The following is an 18,844-nucleotide window of genomic DNA, read 5'->3' on the forward strand; positions in this document are numbered from 1 at the left end:
GTCGAGGCATAGATTACAAAAGCAGGACAGTCATGTTGGAATTGTGTAGAATTTTGTGAAGGCGACAGCTGGAGTACCGTGTGCAGTTCTGGTCGCCACATTATCGGAAGGATGTGATCGCACTGGAAGGGGTGCAGAGGAGATTCACCAGGATGCTGCCTGGGATGGAACATTTAAGTTATGAAGAGAGGTTGGGTAGGCTTGGGTTGTTTTCTCTGGAGCAGAGAAGACTGAGGGGCGACCTGGTCGAGGTGTTCAAGATTGAGGGACATGGACAGAGTGGATACAAAGAACAAAGAACAATACAGCACAGGAACAGGCCCTTCGGCCCTCCAAGCCCGCGCCGCTCCCCGGTCCAGGATTGAATCCTGAATCCAGGATCCCCGCCCAATTTTCCAGCCTATCTACATACCAATATCCTATCCACCGAGCTGTCCCTCACAGCTACGATGCTTTGTTCATTACAACCTATTAACTCACCCCCCACCCCCCCATTCCAGACCATGTGATCTCCAGGGAGAGGCGAAAACCCAGAGTGAAAAACCCCAGGGCCAATATGGGGAAAAGAAATCTGGGAAATTCCTCTCCGACCCCCTGAGGCGATCGAAACGAGTCCAGGAGATCACAATGGCCCTGATCGGAAAATGCTTCCCAACCCTAGTCATTTCCACTTCCACGAACACCATATACGAAGCAGCTGTCCCCCTCATTTGAAGGGTCAGTCACGAGGGGACATAGGTTCAAGGTGAAGGGCAGGAGGTTTGGGGGGATGTGAGGAAAAAGCTTTTTACCCGGTGGGTGGTGATTGTCTGGAATGCACTGTGGGAGGCTGGTAGAGGCTGGTCGCCTCACATCCTTTAAAAAACCTGGATGAGGACTTGCGCATCTTAACATTCAGGGCTATGGGCCACGTGCTGGTAAATGGGAATAGGTGGGAGTTCAGGTGTATCTCATGTGCTAGTGCAGACTCAATGGGCCGAAGGGCCTCTTCCGCACTGTATGATTCTTTGATCCTAAATATTAAGGGACGCAAGGAAATGGGCATGGAGTAGGGAGCTCCGGATTTGAACTAGCAGTAGGATTGACAATTGAGGGGTTGGGGGGGGGGGGGGGGGGGTGCGGTGGGGGCTTGTCCTGACTGACAAACTTGGCTCCAGCCAGATATGAAACTACTGGGAGGAGGGTTCAAGACCAGCTCAGGGTGGAGGGAGAAGGCGAATGGTGGGGGTGGTGGCGGGTTTGTTGTGCGGCTGTCGGAGGATACAGCAGGATATAGCTCGGCTGGAGACTTGGGCGGAGAGATGGCAGATGGAGTTTAATCCGGATAAATGTGAGGTAATGCATTTTGGAAGATCCAATACAGATGGGAAATATACAGTAAATGGCAGAACCCTTACGAGTATTGATAGGCAGAGGGATCTGGGTGTACAGGTACACAGGTCACTGAAAGCGGCAATGCAGGTGGAGGAGGTAGTCAAGAAGGCATACAGCATGCTTGCCCTCATCGGCTGGGGTATTGAGTTTAAAAATTGGCAAGTTATGCTGCAGCTTTATAGAACCTTAGTTAGGCCGCATTTGGAATATAGCGTTCAATTCTGGTCACCACACTACCAGAAGGATGTGGAGGCTTTGGAGAGGGTACAGAAAAGATTTACCAGGATGTTGCCTGGTATGGAGGGCATTAGCTATGAGGAGAGGTTGGAGAAACTTGGTTTGTTCTCACTGGAACGACAGAGGTTGAGAGGCGACTTGATAAAAGTCTACAAGATTATGAGAGGCATGGACACAGTGGATAGTCAGAAGCTTTTTCCCAGGGTGGAAGAGTCAATTACTCGGGGGCACAGGTTTAAGGTGCGAAGGGCGAGGTTTGAAGGAGATGTACGAGGGCAGGGTTTTTACACAGAGAATGGTGGGTGCCTAGAACTTGGTGCCGGGGGAGGTAGTGGATGCAGATACGGTAGTGACTTTTAAGGGGAGTCTTGACAAATACATAAATGGGATGGGAATATGGTCCTGGAAGGGTAGGGGGTTTTGTTCTTTGTTCTGTGAGGTAGAGTGGGAGTTGCGAACGGTGGCTTGTGGGGCAAGATGTATGTGTGTGTGTGTGCGTGTGTGTGCGTGTGTGTGTGTGCGTGCGTGTGTGAGTGCGTGTGTGAGTGCGTGCGTGTTTTTAAATCATTGATAGGTAAGGAATTGGGCTATTATTATTTAACATCTAACCATACATCTCCTCATCAGGGGAGTGTCTGAATGCTGTATATCGCCATCCTCTACGGCCTGCCATCGACACCTGAATTGCCTGCCATCTCAGAGACATAGAAGCTAGAAGCAGGGATAGGCCATTCGGCCCTTCAAGCCTGCTCCACCATTCATTTTGATCATGGCTGATCATCGAATTCAATATCCTGATCCTGCCTTCCCCCCATATCCCTTGATCCCTTTAGCCACAAGAGCTATATCTAATTTCTTCTTGAAATCACACAACATTTTGGCCTCAACTACTTTCTGTGGTGATGAATTCCACACATTTACCACCCCCTGGGTGAAGAAATATCTCCTCAACTCAGTTCTAAAAGGTTTACCCCTTATCCTCAATCTATGACCCCTAGTTTTGGACAGCCCACCATTGGGAACATTCTTTCTGAATCTACCCTCTAATCATGTCAGAATTTTATGAGTTTCTGTGAGATCCCCTCTCACTCTTCTAAACTCCAGTGAATATGATCATAACCGACTTAGTCTCTCCTCATATGACAGGCTTTCTATCCCAGGAATTAGCCTCGTACAGTGGCACAGTGGTTAGCACTGTTGCCTCACAGCTCCAGGGATCTGGGTTCGCTTCCGGCCTTGGGTCACTGTCTTTGTGGAGTCTGCATGTTCTCCCCGTGTCTGCTTGGGTTTCCTCCGGGTGCTCTGGTTCCCTCCCACAGTCCAAAGATGTGTGGGTTAGGTAGATTAGCCATGCTAAATTCCCCCTTAGTGTCAGGGAGATTAGCAGGGTAAATTAGTGGGGTTACAGGGATAGGGCCTGGGTGGGATTGTGGTCGGTGCAGACTTGATAGGCCGAATGGCCTCCTTCTGCACTGGAGGGATTCTATTATATGTAAACCTTCGCTGCATTCCCTTTTATAGCAAGGACTTGATCTTGCACACTCAAATAACCTCTACAAGCTCTCCGCCTCACCACCGCCCCCCCTCTCACCACTCCCCCTCCCCACCCCGTTCCTTTCACACCCTCCTTAAAGTTCAGGCCTGGCAATAAGTTTTTAAGCCCACCAGGTTGGCACGGTGGCACAGTGGTTAGCACTGCTGCCTCACAGCTCTAGGGACCCGGGTTCGATTCTGGCCTCGGGTCGCTGTCTGTGCGGAGTCTGCCCGTTCTCCCCGTGTCGGCGTGGGTTTCCTCTGGGTGCTCCGGTTTCCTCTGAAAGACGTGCTGGCTAGGTGCACTGGCCGTGCTAAATTCTCCCTCGGTGTTGCCTGAACAGGCGCCGGAGACTGGGGGATTTTCCACAGTAACTTCATTGTAGTGTTAATGTAAGCCTACTTGTGATACAAATAAATAAACTTTAACTTTAATCGCCCCTTATTTGGTTTGGCGTCGGTTTGTTTTGTCTGATGCTGCCTCTGTGAAGCCTCGCAGGATGGAATATAAATGCAGGCTGTCGGAGCTGCTGGACGCTTGGCTTGCGCTTTTTAAACACTAATTGGAAACTTCCACTTAAAGGCCTGTGCTCTGCCCCTTTCCTTTGATAGTACTCCAAGATGCTGAAGCACTTCAGCGAAGACGAAACAAAGATGCAGCCAGATGAGTTCTTTGGCATATTTGACACATTCCTGCAGTCGTTCGCTGAAGCCAAGCAGGACCTGGAGAACATGAGGAGGAAGAAAGAGGAAGAGGAGCGACGGGCTCGCATGGAAATCATGGTAAGGAAGGCAATGCGGGAGAGTTGCGGAGGTAGGACTCCACTCCGCTAAGAGGTGGCGACAGCCTTCATGGGAGGAGGATGAGGGGGTGACCTTACAGAGGTTTGTAAAACTATGAGGGGCATCGATAGAATGGCCACGGTCTTATCCCCAGGGTCGGGGCATCCAAAACTAGAGGTCAAGAGACTTGAGGGGCAACTTTTCCACACAGAGCGTGGTGCGTATCTGGAATGAGCTGCCAGAGGAGGTGCCACATTATCCAATTTCATGCCAGGGTGAAGTGTAGCACTCCATTCCATGCTGGGCATCTGGCACGGGTGTACATCTCCCCCAGTGATTCCGAGAGGACCTATGGCACACCTCAGGGACAGGGAAGTTGTAGAGTCATAGATATATATACAGCACGGAAACAGGCCCGTCGGCCCAGCCCTATCGTGCCAATCAGGTTTCCTACACTGAACCAGTCCCATTTGGCCCATATCATAGGATCTTAGAATCATACAGTGCAGAAGAGGCTCTTCAGCCCATCGAGTCTGCACCAACCACAATCCCACCCTGGCCCTATTCCTGTAAATGCAGACATTTACCCTGCTAGTCCCCCCTGACACTAGGGTCAACTTAGCATGGCCAATCAACCTAACGCACACATCTTTGGACTGTGGGAGGAAACCGGGGCACCCGGAGGAAACCCATGCAGACACGGGGAGAATGTGCAAACTCCATACAGGCCCAAGGCTGCAATTGAACCGGGTCCCTGGCGCTGTGGGGCAGCAGTGCTAACCACTGTGCCATAGAATCATAGAATCATACAGTGCGGAAGGGGCCCTTCAGTCCACCAACATGTGAGAAACACCTGAAATCCCACCTAACCCCATCTGCCAGCACTTGGCCCATAATCCTGAATGTTATGGCGTGCCAAGTGCTCATCCGGGTACTTTTTAAAGGATGTGAGGCATCCCGCCTCCACCATCCTCCCAGGCAGCGCATTCCAGGCTGTCACCACCCTCTGGGTAAAAAAGGTTTTCCTCACATCCCCCCTCATCCCTCCAAACCTTTTCTATCTAAATGTCCACATGTCTTTTAAATGTTGTAATTGTACCCGCCTCTACCACCTCCTCTGGCGGCTCATTCCATACACGCACCATCTTCTGTGTGAAAAAGTTGCCCCTCAGGTCCCTTTTAAATCTTTCCCCTCTCACCTTAAACCTATGCCCTCTAGTTTTGGACTCCCCTACCCTGGGGAACAGACCTTGTTTATTCACCTTATCTATGCCCCTCAGGATTTATAAACCTCCGCAAGATCACCCCTCATCCTCCTACGCTCCAGGGAAAAAAGTCCCAGCCTATCCAGCCCCTCCTTATAATTCAAACCTTCCAGTCCCGGTCACATCCTTGTAAATCTGTTTTGCACCCTTTCCAGTTTAATGACATCCTTCCTGTAGCAGGGAGACCAGAATTGTACATAGCGCTCCAGATGTGGCCTTTGCATGCAAATCTTTGGGTTTGGTTCATGACCTTGTGGATCCCTCATCTGTTTTCATAGAACCATAGAAGCTCTACAGTGCAGAAGGAGGCCATTGGGCCCATCGAGTCTGCACCGACCACAATCCCACCCAGGCCCCAATCCTGTAACCCCCACATATTTACCCTGCTAGTCCCCCTGACACTAAGGGTCAACTTAGCATGGCAAATCAACCTGACCCATACATCTTTGGAAACTGGAGCACCCGGAGGAAACCCACGCAGACACGGGAAAAATGTACAAAGTGTAGTTAGCACTGCTGCCACACAGTGCCAGGGACCCGGGTTCGATTCCCAGCTTGGGTCACTGTCTGTGTTGGAGTCTGCATGTTCTCCCTGTGTCTGCGTGGGTTTCCTCCGGGTGCTCCGGTTTCCTCCCACAGTCCGAAAGTTAGTTGCATTGGCCATGCTAAATTCTTTAAGTTTAAGTTCATTTATTAGTCACAAGTAGGCTTACATTAACACCGCAATGAAGTTACTGTGAAAATCCCCTAGTCGCCACACTCTGGCGCCTGTTCCGGTACACTGGGAGAGAATTTAACAAATGTCCGCGGAGGACTCAGAGACTCCATTTAGCCACTGCAGAAGCTTTTGTCTGACTTGGTGATTACTGCACACGTGAAAACTAAAATCCTCCTGATGTATCAATGCAACTAAAGGCACCCAGACACAGATATACACACACACAGTCACATGGAGAAACAGACACCCACACAGAGACACACACACAGTCACACAGAGAAACAGACATTCACAGACAGACACACACACACTCACACACTCACACACACAGTCACACAGAGAAACAGACATTCACAGACAGACACTCACACACACACTCACACAGAGAAACAGACACACACACAGACTCACACACAGACACAGACTCATACACACACACAGACTCACACACAGTCACACAGAGAAATAGACACACACAGACACACACACACATAGACACACAGAAAAACAGACACACACACACACATACAGTCACATAGTGAAACAGACACTCACAGACAGATGCACACACACACAGTCACAGAAACAGAGAAACATCTTCCCTCACGTCAGTGTTGACTTGTTCCAATCAAAGTGTTCGGAAAAAAGTCCCATTCCCTGAAATATTGGAAGAAATAATTTGGGAGATGGGAAGGGATGCAGAGTTGAAAACCCTGAGGCACTCCAAGCCAGTAATGGCAGTATTCTCACTCCTGTGATCCATTATCTGATTCCTTGGAGTAACCCTCGGTTTTAATATCCCAGCAGTCAGTAATTCTATATATAAATGGGGTTCAGACTAATGATACTTAACTGAAACTCCAACCAAAGTTGACAACTTACTGACAAATCCTTTCCTCCTTCAGCATTCCCCAAATGTTTTTATTCCATGAGAGTCGAATTTTGAGAAAATCTCCTTTTCCCATCTTACCGGGGAATTTTTACCATGTGTCACTGACAGAAAGCAGTTGCTGATGTGGAGAATTTACTTAATTAATTCATTTAAAATTACCAGGCCGCTATTCGAACGAACAGGGGATTGAAGTGGGTGTGTGTAGGGGTGTAGGTGTGTGTGTGTCGGGGTGTGTAGGGGTGTAGGTGTGTGTTTCACTGTGTGACTGTGTGTATGTCTCTGTGGGTGTCTATGTGTGAGAGTGTGTGTCTTTCTGTGTTTCTCTGACATGTTTCTGTGCATGTGTGTTTGTGTGTGTGACATGTTTCTTTGTGTTTGGTTTGTATGTCTTTCTGCTTGTGTGTGTGCTTTGTGTGTTTGTGCATTTTTCAGTGTGTGAGTGTGTCTCTGTGAGTGATTGGCCGAGATTCTCCAGTCTTGGGAGTCTGCACGTTCTCCCCGTGTCTGCATGGGTCTCCTCCGAGTGCTCCAGTTTCCTCCCACACTCCAAGTATGTGCAGGTTAGGTGGATTGACAATACGAAATTGCCCCTTAGTGTCCAAAGTTGTGTAGATTAGGGGGAACCATCGAATCCCTGCAGTGCAGAAAGCGGCCATTTGGCCCACCGAGTCTGCATTGACTCTCTGAAAGAAGATCCCACCCTCCCCCTCCCCTTTGCCCTATCCCTGTAACCCTTGAGGGAAGGAAATCTGCTGTCCTTATCTGGTCTGGTCTACATGTAACCCAGAGCTACAGCAATGTGGCTGACTCTTAACTGCCTCTGTGGAGTGACTAAGCAAGCCACTCAGTCCAAGGGCAATAAGGGATGGGAAACAAATGCTGGCCTTGCCAGCGATGCCCACATCCCGTGAAAGAATAAAAGAAAACCGTATCAAGGGTCAGTGCCAGTCAAACAGGTTTTTACCCCAACATGACAGCCATTTTTGGAAAAAAGTAAAGCTTTCATTTACATTTTTGAAAAACACAATCCTTCTTTATTGCCAGTGTTGACCCATGTTTTGGCAGCCTGTACTGCACCCCCACTGCCTCCTGTCCTTTAACTTCTCCCCACCATTCTCTCTCTGGGCTTGTTAATCATCTTGGACAGGGGACAGAAGCGCAGCAATGATGGGGTAGTGTAGCTGTATTTCCCCCCCGGGATTCCTGTGAACCACTGACTCCCAGGGTCTCTGCATACCACAGGAAGCATGGGAACTGCATGCTCCTTTAATACCAGACATTCTGTCAGGTCTCCTCTCAAGTCCAGGAACTGCTGGGAACCTCGGATTAAAGATTTTTTTTTCAGTTGTTTTTTATTGGCCTGAAATCCTGAGCCGCCAATAAACCGAATTTTGATCTTTATTTGGGCAAATTCTGAAGTGTTTTCTTTTTTCCTCCCATTCCATTGTCTTTCAGACATTCTATTTTAGTCCAAACTGCGGAGGATTCCGACTTTATCCCGGAATTTCACGGGGAGGCTTTTTTCATCTCTCTCCTGACCTTTAACCTGCTCCTTCACCTTGTCACCCCCGGCAACCACAGGAAGAATGTTCTTGGAAAGCAGTGAAAACGAGTCTGCGACCGGGTTTAATATTATGGGATGGGGAAAAACAAAAAGCCAAGAGGCTTCATTCACCCTGGTGAAAGCACCGAGAGGTCAACATTTTAATAAAACAAAATAATTAATGGGGGAAGAAATGAAGAGCTAGGCTGAAGATAGTCATCAGTGTTAATTGGTGGCAAAATTGCTTTGTAATTTTATTTTAAACTATCACTGAGAAGATGTGCGGGTTAGGTTGATTGGCCATGCTAACTTACCCTTTAGTGTCGGGGGATTAGCAGAGTGAATATGTGGGGTTACGGGGATAGGGCCTGGGTGGGATTGTGGTCGGTGTAGACTCGATGGGCCGAATGGCCTCCTTCTGCACTGTAGGGTTTCCATGGTTTCTATAATTAGCAGGGTAGATATGTGGGGTCATGGGGATAGGGCCTGGGTGAGATTGTGGTTTGTGCAGGCTCAATGGGCTGAATAGCCTCCTTCTGCAATGTAAGGATTCCAGGTGGAGATTGTATGAAGGAGAATGTGATCTACATTAATCAACAGTGGTTAGCTGACACTGTTTGGGTTTTAATAGGCTGATTAAATTGTTATCAACAGGATCTATAAATCCAATAGCTATCAGTCATATTTCTCTCACTCCCAAGGCATGTAGAAACTTATCAAAGACAATTTATTGGATTCTTCCTTGTTATTTGGGCATTGCTGGCAACGCAAGCATTTGTTGCCCATCCCTACTTGCCCTTGAGAAGGTGCAGAACCACTGCAGTCCTTGTAGAGTAGGTACACCCACAGTGCTGTTAGTGAGGGAGTTCCAGAATTTTGATGAAGTGGCAGTGAAGGAACGGTGATACAGTTGCAAGTCAGGTCAGTGAGTGACTTGGGGAGAACTTGCAGATGCTGGTATTCCAATGCATCAGCCACTCTTGTCATTCTATTGGGGAGGTGATGGCCTAGTGGTATTATCGTTAGGCTATTAATACAGAAACTCAGCTGATGTTCTAGGGTTCGAATCCTGCCACGGCAGCTGGTAGAATTTGAATTCCATTTAAAAAATCTGGAATTAAGAATCTACTGATGACCATGAAACCGTTGTCGATTGTTGGAAAAACCCATCTGGCTCACTAATATCCTTACCTGGTCTGGCCTACATGTGACTTCAGAGCCACATGTTGACTCTCAACTGCCCTTGGGCAACTTAGGGATGGGGAATAAATGCTGGCCCAGCCAGCGACGCCCATGTCCCATGAATGAATTTAAAAAAATTTTTGAAAACAAGAAAAAGCAATAGGCCTGAGGATTGGGAGCAGTTTAAAATTCAGCAAAGGAAGACCAAGGGATTGATTAAGAAGGGAAAAATAGAGTATGAAAGTAAGCTAGCTGGGAACATAAAAACTGACTGTAAAAGCTTCCATAGATATGTAAAGAAAAAAAGATTGACAAAAACAAATGTAGGCCCCTTACAGTCAGAAACGGGAAAATTTATAAAAGGGAATAAAGAAATGACTGAAGAATTAAATTTGTCCTTTTCTTCAGACTTCACAAAGGAAGACATGAATAATGTACCAGAAGTGCTGAGAGAAACCTGTTTTAGTGAGGAGCTGAAGGAAATCAGCATGAGTAGAGAAATGGTTTTGTGGAAATTGATAGGATTGAGATGGGTAAATCTCCTGAAATTCTTCATCCCAGAGTACTTAAGGAAGTGGTCCTGGAAATAGTAGATCCATTGGTGGTTATTTTCCAAAATTCTTTGGAGGGTAGCTAATGTAAGCCCACTATTCAAGAGGTAGAGAGAAAACAGGGAACTATAAACCAGTGAGCCTAACGTCGGTACTGGGGAAGTTGCTAGAGTCTATTAACACGGATTTCATAACTCGGCATTTGAAAGGCAGAGGTATAATCAGACAAAGTCAGCATGGATTTACAAAAGGGAAATCATGCTTGATGAATCTATTGGAATTTTTTGAGGATGTAACTAGTGGAGTTCATAGGATCATCGAATCCCTACATTGCAGAAGGAGGCCATTCTGCCCATCGAGTCTGTACCGACCACAATCCCACCCAGGCCCTATTCCCGTAACCCCATGTATTTATCCTGTGAATCCGTTGACACCAGGGTCAATTTAGCATGGGCAATCAACCTAACCCGCACATTTTGGAGTGTGGGAGGAAACCGGAGCACCCGGAGGAAACCCACGCAGACACGGGGAAAATGTGCAAACTCCACACCGACAGTGACCCGAGGCCGGAATTGAACCTGGGTCCCTGGCGCTGTGAGGCAGCAGTGCTAACCACTGTGTCACCGTGCCGCCCTAGTTGACCGAGAAGATCCAGTGGATATGGTTTATTTAGACTTTCAGAAGGCTTTCTACAAGGTCTCACATGAGAGACCTATGTAAAGTTAAAGCACATGGGATTGCAGGTAATGTCTTGAGACAGATAGAAAGCTGGCTAGCAGATTGGAAGCAAAGGGTTGGCATAAATGGGTCTTTTTCTGATTGGCACTCAGTGACTAGTGGGATTCCACAGGGATCTGTGTTAGGACCCCAACTGTTCACATTATATATTAATGACTTGGAAGAGGGAACTGAATGTATTATCTTCAAATTTACAGATGATACAAAGTTGGGTGGAAGGGTGAGCTGTGAGGAGGATGCAGAGATGCTTCAGTGTGATTTGGATAGGCTGAGTGTGTGGGCATCTGCATGGCAAAAGCTGTATAATGTGGATAATGTGAGGTTATCCACTTTAGTAGCAATAATAGGAAGACATTATTACTTGAATGGGTGTAAATTGAGAGAGGTGGATACTCAACGAGACCTTGGAATCCTCTTGCATCAGTCGCGGAAAGTAAGCGCGCAGGTACAGCAGGCAGCAAAGAAGGCAAATGGTATGTTGGCCTCCATAACGAGAGGATTTGAGTAAAGGGGGAGGGATGTTTTGCTGCAATTGTGTAGGACATTGGTGAGGCCACACCTGGAGTATTGTGTGCAGTTTTGGTATGCTTATCTGAGGAAGGATGTCCTTGCTACAGAGGGAGTGCAGCGAAGGTTTACCAGGCTGATTCCTGAGATGGCAGGTCTGTCATATGAGGAGAGACTGAGTCAGTTAGGATTATATTCACTGGAGTTTAGAAGAGTGAGAGATCTCATAGAAACTTATAAAATTCTAACAGGATTCGAGAGGGTAGATTCTGAAAGAATGTTCCCAATGGTGGGGGAGTCCAGAACTAGGGGTCATAGTTTGAGAATAAGGGGTAAACCTTTTAGAACTGAGGTGAGGAGAAATTTCTTCACCCAGAGGGTGGTGAATGTGTGGAATTCACTACCACAGAAAGTAGTTGTGGCCAAAACGATGTCTGATTTCAAGAAGAAATTAGATATAGCTCTTGGGGCAAAGGGATCAAGGGATATGGGGGAAAAGAGGGATCAGGATATTGAATTCGACTGTCAGCCATGATCAAAATGAATGTTGGAGCAGGCTCGAAAGGCTGGATGGCCTACTCGTGCTTCTAGTTCCTATGTTTCTATGATGATAGAGTTTGAGGGTTGGAAAGGTGTATGTAAAGGTGCCTTGGTCAGTTGCTGCAGTGCACCTTGTAGATGGTACACGCACTGCTGCCTCTATGCGTCGGTGGTGGAGAGAATGAATGTCGAAGATGGTGGATGAGTTACAAATGAAGCAGATCAAATGGAAGCTTTGTAAAATACAGTCTGTAAGGAGAGTGACAGCACGGTGGCACAGTGGTCAGCACTGCTGCCTCACAGCACCAGGGACCCGAGTTCAATTCCCGGCTTGGGTGACTGGCTGTGTGGAGTTTGCACATTCTCCCCATGTCTGCGTGGGTTTCCTCCGGGTGCTCCGGTTTCCTCCCACAGCCCAAAGATCTGTGGGTTAGGTGGATTGGCTACAATAAATTCCCCCTTAATGTCAGGGGGACTAGATAGGGTAAATGGATGGGGTTATGGGGATAGGGCCTGGGTGGGATTGTGGACGGTGCAGAACCGATGGGCCGAATGGCCTCCTTCTGCACTGTAGGGATTCTATGATTCCGAATGATCCGTCTCCCTGGGAGATTGTGGGTGTGGGAGTCCTTCCTTTTTCACCTGAATTTTCAATAATGTGTGTTCCTCTGGGAAGGACAGATTGCGGAATCTCCCTGGTTTTGCTGAGGAAAGCTGGAGGGTGGAGGGAACATGAAGAGTTAAATTTAGAGAAAAATGTTGACACGGAGCTGAGGTCCTTTGCCAGCGATGAGAAACAAACTAATTCATTTCACAGAACAGCTCCCAGGGCACTGATTAAAAGTGCGACTCCCCGTATATGTTATGTCAGGCAAGGGCCTCAAACCATTCCAAGGCAGACTTCTGGCAACCGCTCCTTATTAATTATAATCTCCCCTTCTCAAACTGTATTGCGTTGTTTTCATCTCCTCGCCTGCACGCGGCCAGGGGGTCCTGGAGACGCCGTCAGCTCCGAGGACCCGTATGCCTGGAGACCTCATGGCAAGTAATAGGGCAATTGTTATGGGGGATTTTAACTTGACTAATATTGACTGGAATTGTTATAGCTCTAGCTCGTTAGAGGGGTCAGTTTTTGTTCAAAGCGTGCAGGAAGGTTTTTTGACTCAGTATGTAGACAGGCCAACTAGAGGTGAGGCTATATTGGATCTGGTGCTGGGAAATGAGCCAGACCAGGTGCTAGACTTGGAAGTTGGTGTGCATTTTGGTGATAGTGACCACAATTCGGTTACGTTCACCTTAGTGATGGAAAGGGATAGGCATGAACCTCGGGCCAGTGGTTTTAGCTGGGGGAAGGGTAATTATGAGGCTATTAGGAGAGAATTAGGAAGCATAGGTTGGACTAGGAGATTACAGGGACTGGGAACGTCCGACATGTGGAGTTTTTTCAAGGAGCAGCTACTGCGAGTCTGTGATAGGTATGTCCCTGTCAGGCAAGGAGGAATTGGTAGGGCTAGGGAACCGTGGTGCACCAAAAAAGTTTCTTTGTTGGTTAAAAAGAAAAAGGAGGCTTATGTTCGGATGAGACGTGAGCACTCGGGTAGTGCACTAGAAAGCTTTAGATTGGCTAAGAGGGAGTTGAAGAGCGAGCTTAGAAGGGCTAAAAGGGGACATGAGAAGACTTTGGCGGATAGGGTTAAAGAGAATCCTAAGGCGTTCTATAGGTATGTCAAGAACAGAAGGTTGGTTAGGGCAAGTTTAGGGCCAGTTATAGATGGCAGAGGGAAGTTATGTGTGGAACCGGAGGAGATTGGTGAAGCATTGAACCAATATTTCTCTTCGGTGTTCACGCAAGGGGACATGAATATAGCTGAGGAGGACACTGGGTTGCAAGGGAGTAGAATAGACAGTATTACAGTTGATAAGGAGGATGTGCAGGATATTCTGGAGGGTCTGAAAATAGATAAATCCCCTGGTCCGGATGGGATTTATCCAAGGATTCTCTGGGAGGCAAGAGAAGTGATTGCAGAGCCTCTGGCTCTGATCTTCAGGTCGTCGTTGGCCTCTGGTATAGTACCAGAAGATTGGAGGTTAGCGAATGTTGTCCCATTGTTTAAGAAGGGGAACAGAGACTTCCCCGGGAATTATAGACCGGTGAGTCTCACTTCTGTTGTCGGCAAGATGTTGGAAAAAATTATAAGGGATAGGATTTATAGTTATTTGGAGAGTAATGAATTGATAGGTGATAGTCAGCATGGTTTTGTGGCAGGTAGGTCGTGCCTTACTAACCTTATTGAGTTTTTTGAGAAAGTGACCAAGGAGGTGGATGGGGGCAAGGCAGTGGACGTGGTATATATGGATTTTAGTAAGGCGTTTGATAAGGTTCACCATGGTAGGCTTCTGCAGAAAATGCAGATGTATGGGATTGGGGGTGATCTAGGAAATTGGATCAGGAATTGGCTAGCGGATAGGAAACAGAGGGTGGTGGTTGATAGTAAATATTCATCATGGAGTGCGGTTACAAGTGGTGTACCTCAGGGATCTGTTTTGGGGCCACTGCTGTTTGTAATATTTATTAATGATCTGGATGAGGGTATAGTTGGGTGGATTAGCAAATTTGCTGATGACACCAAAGTCGGTGGTGTGGTAGACAGTGAGGAAGGGTGTCGTAGTTTGCAGGAAGACTTAGACAGGTTGCAAAGTTGGGCCGAGAGGTGGCGGATGGAGTTTAATGCGGAGAAGTGTGAGGTAATTCACTTTGGTAGGAATAACAGATGTGTTGAGTATAGGGCTAACGGGAGGACTTTGAATAGTGTGGAGGAGCAGAGGGATCTAGGTGTATGTGTGCATAGATCCCTGAAAGTTGGGAATCAAGTAGATAAGGTTGTTAAGAAGGCATATGGTGTCTTGGCGTTTATTGGTAGGGGGATTGAATTTAGGAGTCGTAGCGTTATGTTGCAACTGTACACAACTCTGGTGCGGCCGCACTTGGAGTACTGTGTGCAGTTCTGGTCCCCACATTACAGGAAGGATGTGGAGGCTTTGGAGAGGGTGCAGAGGAGGTTTACCAGGATGTTGCCTGGTATGGAGGGGAGATCCTATGAGGAGAGGCTGAGGGATTTGGGATTGTTTTCGCTGGAAAGGCGGCGGCTAAGAGGGGATCTTATTGAAACATATAAGATGATTAGAGGTTTAGATAGGGTGGATAGTGATAGCCTTTTTCCTCTGATGGAGAAATCCAGCACGAGGGGGCATGGCTTTAAATTGAGGGGGGGTAGTTATAGAACCGATGTCAGGGGTAGGTTCTTTACCCAGAGGGTGGTGAGGGATTGGAATGCCCTGCCAGCATCAGTAGTAAATGCGCCTAGTTTGGGGGCGTTTAAGAGATCCGTAGATAGGTTCATGGACGAAAAGAAATTGGTTTAGGTTGGAGGGTCACAGTTTTGTTTTTTTTTAACTGGTCGGTGCAACATCGTGGGCCGAAGGGCCTGTTCTGCGCTGTAATGTTCTATGTTCTATGTTCTATGTTCTAAGTGGCAATTCAAGTTGTCATCAAGCTATTCAGCAATGGTGTGCATCGCGGCCTCGCCCGCTTCTGTCCAAATACAAACGTATTCACGCATCATCATGGAGTGCTCACAGATGCTGATCAGGAATGAGGAATAAAATTTGGGATCTTCCTGACCTATTTAGCTTGGGACCAAGCCACGCCTTCCTGTTACTCACTGTGCCAACAGCGACAAGGGGAGAGCAGGATTCTGCTGAAAGTTAACAGCTTAGATGTTATATCTGACCCACTTCTGCACTGTAGGAATTCTGAACTCCTCGATTAGATTCCAGTCTGTAACTCACTCCCAGGTATCCATTATTCTATACATAAACCCAACTGAATCCCTGGATTAGATTCCAGACTGAAATCACATCCAGTTATCCATTATTCTATATCTAAACCATCTGAACCCCTCGATTAGATTCCAGTCTGTAATCACTCCCAGGTATCCATTATTCTATATATAAACCAAAGAACAAGGAACAATACAGCACAGGAACAGGCCCTTCGGCCCTCCAAGCCCGTGCCGCTCCCTGGTCCAAACTAGACCATTCTTTTGTATCCCTCCATTCCCACTCCGTTCATATGGCTGTCTAGATAAGTCTTAAACGTTCCCAGTGTGTCCGCCTCCACCACCTTGCCTGGCAGCGCATTCCAGGCCCCCACCACCCTCTGTGTAAAATATGTCGTCCTGATATCTGTGTTAAACCTCCCCCCCTTCACCTTGAACCTATGACCCCTCATGAACGTCACCACTGACCTGGGGAAAAGCTTCCCACCGTTCACCCTATCTATGCCTTTCATAATTTTATACACCTCTATTAAGTCTCCCCTCATCCTCCGCTTTCCAGGGAGAACAACCCCAGTTTACCCAATCTCTCCTCATAACTAAGCCCCTCCATACCAGGCAACATCCTGGTAAACCTCCTCTGTACTCTCTCCAAAGCCTCCACGTCCTTCTGGTAGTGTGGCGACCAGAACTGGACGCAGTATTCCAGATGCGGCCGAACCAACGTTCTATACATCTGCAACATCAGACCCCAACTTTTATACTCTATGCCCCGTCCTATAAAGGCAAGCATGCCATATGCCTTCTTCACCACCTTCACCTGTGACGTCGCCTTCAAGGATCTGTGGACTTGCACACCCAGGTCCCTCTGCGTATCTACACCCTTTATGGTTCTGCCATTTATGGTATAGCTCCTCCCTACATTATTTCTACCAAAATGCATCACTTCGCATTCATCTGGATTGAACTCCATCTGCCATTTCTTTGCCCAAATTTCCAGCCTATCTATATCCTTCTGTAGCTTCTGACAATGCTCCTCACTATCTGCAAGTCCTGCCAGTTTTGTGTCGTCCACAAACTTACTGATCACCCCAGTTAAACCATCTGAACCCCTCGATTAGATTCCAGTCTATAATCACTATCAGGTATCCATTATTCCACATCTCAACCCTCGATTAGATTCCTCTATTATAGAATCTCTACAGTGCAGAAGGAGGCCATTTGGCCCATCGAGTCTGCACTGACCACAATCCCACCGAGGCCCTAACCCCTGCAACCCTTTTTACCCTGCTAATCCCCCTGACACTAACCTGGGTCACTCCCACTCTATTACTGTCTAATGCTTTGTGATTTGTAAAACCCATCAGCTCTTGCGGAATTTCATTCTGTTGTATTTGTTTCCCTTCCTCCGCACCCCCACCCTGCCCTCCTAACCCTCCAGTTAAAGGAGCAGCGCGAGAAGGAGCGCCGCTTGAAGAAAGCCCGCGCCGGCAGCGTCTCGGAAGAGGTCGGCGAGTTCGACGACTTGGTGTCGGCCCTGCGCTCCGGCGAGGTCTTCGACAAGGACCTGTCGAAGCTGAAACGCAACCGCAAGCGCGTCAGCAACCAGGTGGTGGAGAGCGGGAGGGAGCGGGCAGTGACCAAGCTCAATTACTGAAGGACCCGGTTGCACCCGGTAACGGAGGCCTGAGACGAAGCCCAGCGCCATTTGTGTGGGTAGGGCGCGGTCGCGGGGAGCGGGGGCAGTGGAACTCTTTTATTTACCCTCAAGCTGCAAGAACCCGCAGGCCCAGCCGATGAGGAAAAACAAAACACAATTCTTTCCCCTCGTCTGCCAAAAGAAACCAAACCGCTTTTCGCCCCCCGCCCCCTCTCTCTCTCTCACTCCATCTATATCTCTTCCCTTCTCTCCACTGTACAGAGAGTAGAGAGGGGAAACTGGGCCCAGTCTCCAAAGTGCCTGTTTTGCTGTGCTTCTGTCACCAGCTGCTGGGGCCTTTCCTTCCGAAAGCGGGACACTCTGGAAACAACCAAAGGAACAAAACGGGAGCATTGTGAGATTGGAGGGAGCCAACCTCCGGGACTGATAAGGAAGCCATGACGCTTTGTCATTATTATTACTAATACTTTTTAATCTTAACGTTTGTTGCCTACTCTCTTGTCCAAAGCATGAAGCTATCGGTTCACTCCAGTCCCGCAAGTGGTGGGACTTCGACAACACCCACTGCAGCAACTACCCCTGTTCCCCCCCCCCACTCCCTCTCCATGTTGCCCCCCCCCCCCCCGCTCCTCCCCCACTTAATCGTTACATCGCTGACCCTTCGTCCCGGAGTCTACAGGAATTTGAAGATTACGAGCAATCCTGGAGAAATATCATTGGACGTTGAAGACATTGTGTGCTTGTTTTCCGCGTTTACTTCAGACGCGCCCTCTCCATTCCATTGACTTGCCGGGGGGGAAGGGAGGATCGATGGCACGAGGCCGGGCGGTCGGACACAAGGAGCCACGTGACAGAACCTCCTGGAACATGGCCGCCCTGAGTTGGCAACTCTTATCACGGGACCGCCCACATGGCCAAGATGGCGACACATTGGGGAAAAATAAATAAATGGGATTGGGTTGCGCCGAATGGGAATCGCGTCGTCAAATTGTGCCAAAAAAAATGAGATTCCCGCCACTTTGGACATCAGAGAATGCATATTATGTCAGAAAAAAAACAGTATTAAATGCAGTCAGTGACTCTGCACTGGTGACCACCCAAGCACATATACCTGTTACCAGAAACTAGATAGCCACAGCAGAATAACTGGGCCTCTATTGTGCAATAATTTTTTTTAAGCTTATATAGATATATGTATAATGTTAAGGTTTCACTTTGAAAGAAGTTAGTCCTTTCGAACGGTCGACTTGTCACATCCAATGTGACTAAAAATGAGCATGGTCAATTTTTTCAGCTCCCTTTGCACGTCAGCACCTCTCACCAAACTCTCTCCCCTCCCCCCCACTCCTTCCCAGCACCACCACCCCCCCCCCCTCCCCCTGCCCCGCTCTCTCCACAGACCCCCTGAAAGTCTAAATAAACGAAGCTTTCCCCGTCATGTTTTTCAGGGAAATGCAGGAAAGGCAATCGCCAAGGTCAAAGGTA

At 48.0% G+C, this 18,844-nt stretch overlaps 1 protein-coding gene across 2 annotated transcripts in view; it reads left to right on the forward strand.

Annotated features, from left to right (window-relative positions):
* The window catches only part of daam2 (dishevelled associated activator of morphogenesis 2), a 355,177-nt gene extending 336,741 nt beyond the window's left edge, over positions 1–18,436 (forward strand). For both annotated transcript variants that reach the window (XM_078212233.1, XM_078212234.1), the window contains exons 24-25: positions 3,757–3,927; positions 17,141–18,436. In XM_078212233.1, the coding sequence (XP_078068359.1) occupies positions 3,757–3,927; positions 17,141–17,356 (387 nt within the window). In that variant the 3' untranslated portion in view covers positions 17,357–18,436. The remainder of the gene's footprint in view (positions 1–3,756; positions 3,928–17,140) is intronic.
* The last annotated feature ends 408 nt before the right edge of the window (positions 18,437–18,844 follow it).

This window comes from Mustelus asterias, chromosome 5 (genome assembly GCF_964213995.1).
Source record: "Mustelus asterias chromosome 5, sMusAst1.hap1.1, whole genome shotgun sequence".
Classification (NCBI taxonomy): Eukaryota; Metazoa; Chordata; class Chondrichthyes; order Carcharhiniformes; family Triakidae; genus Mustelus; species Mustelus asterias.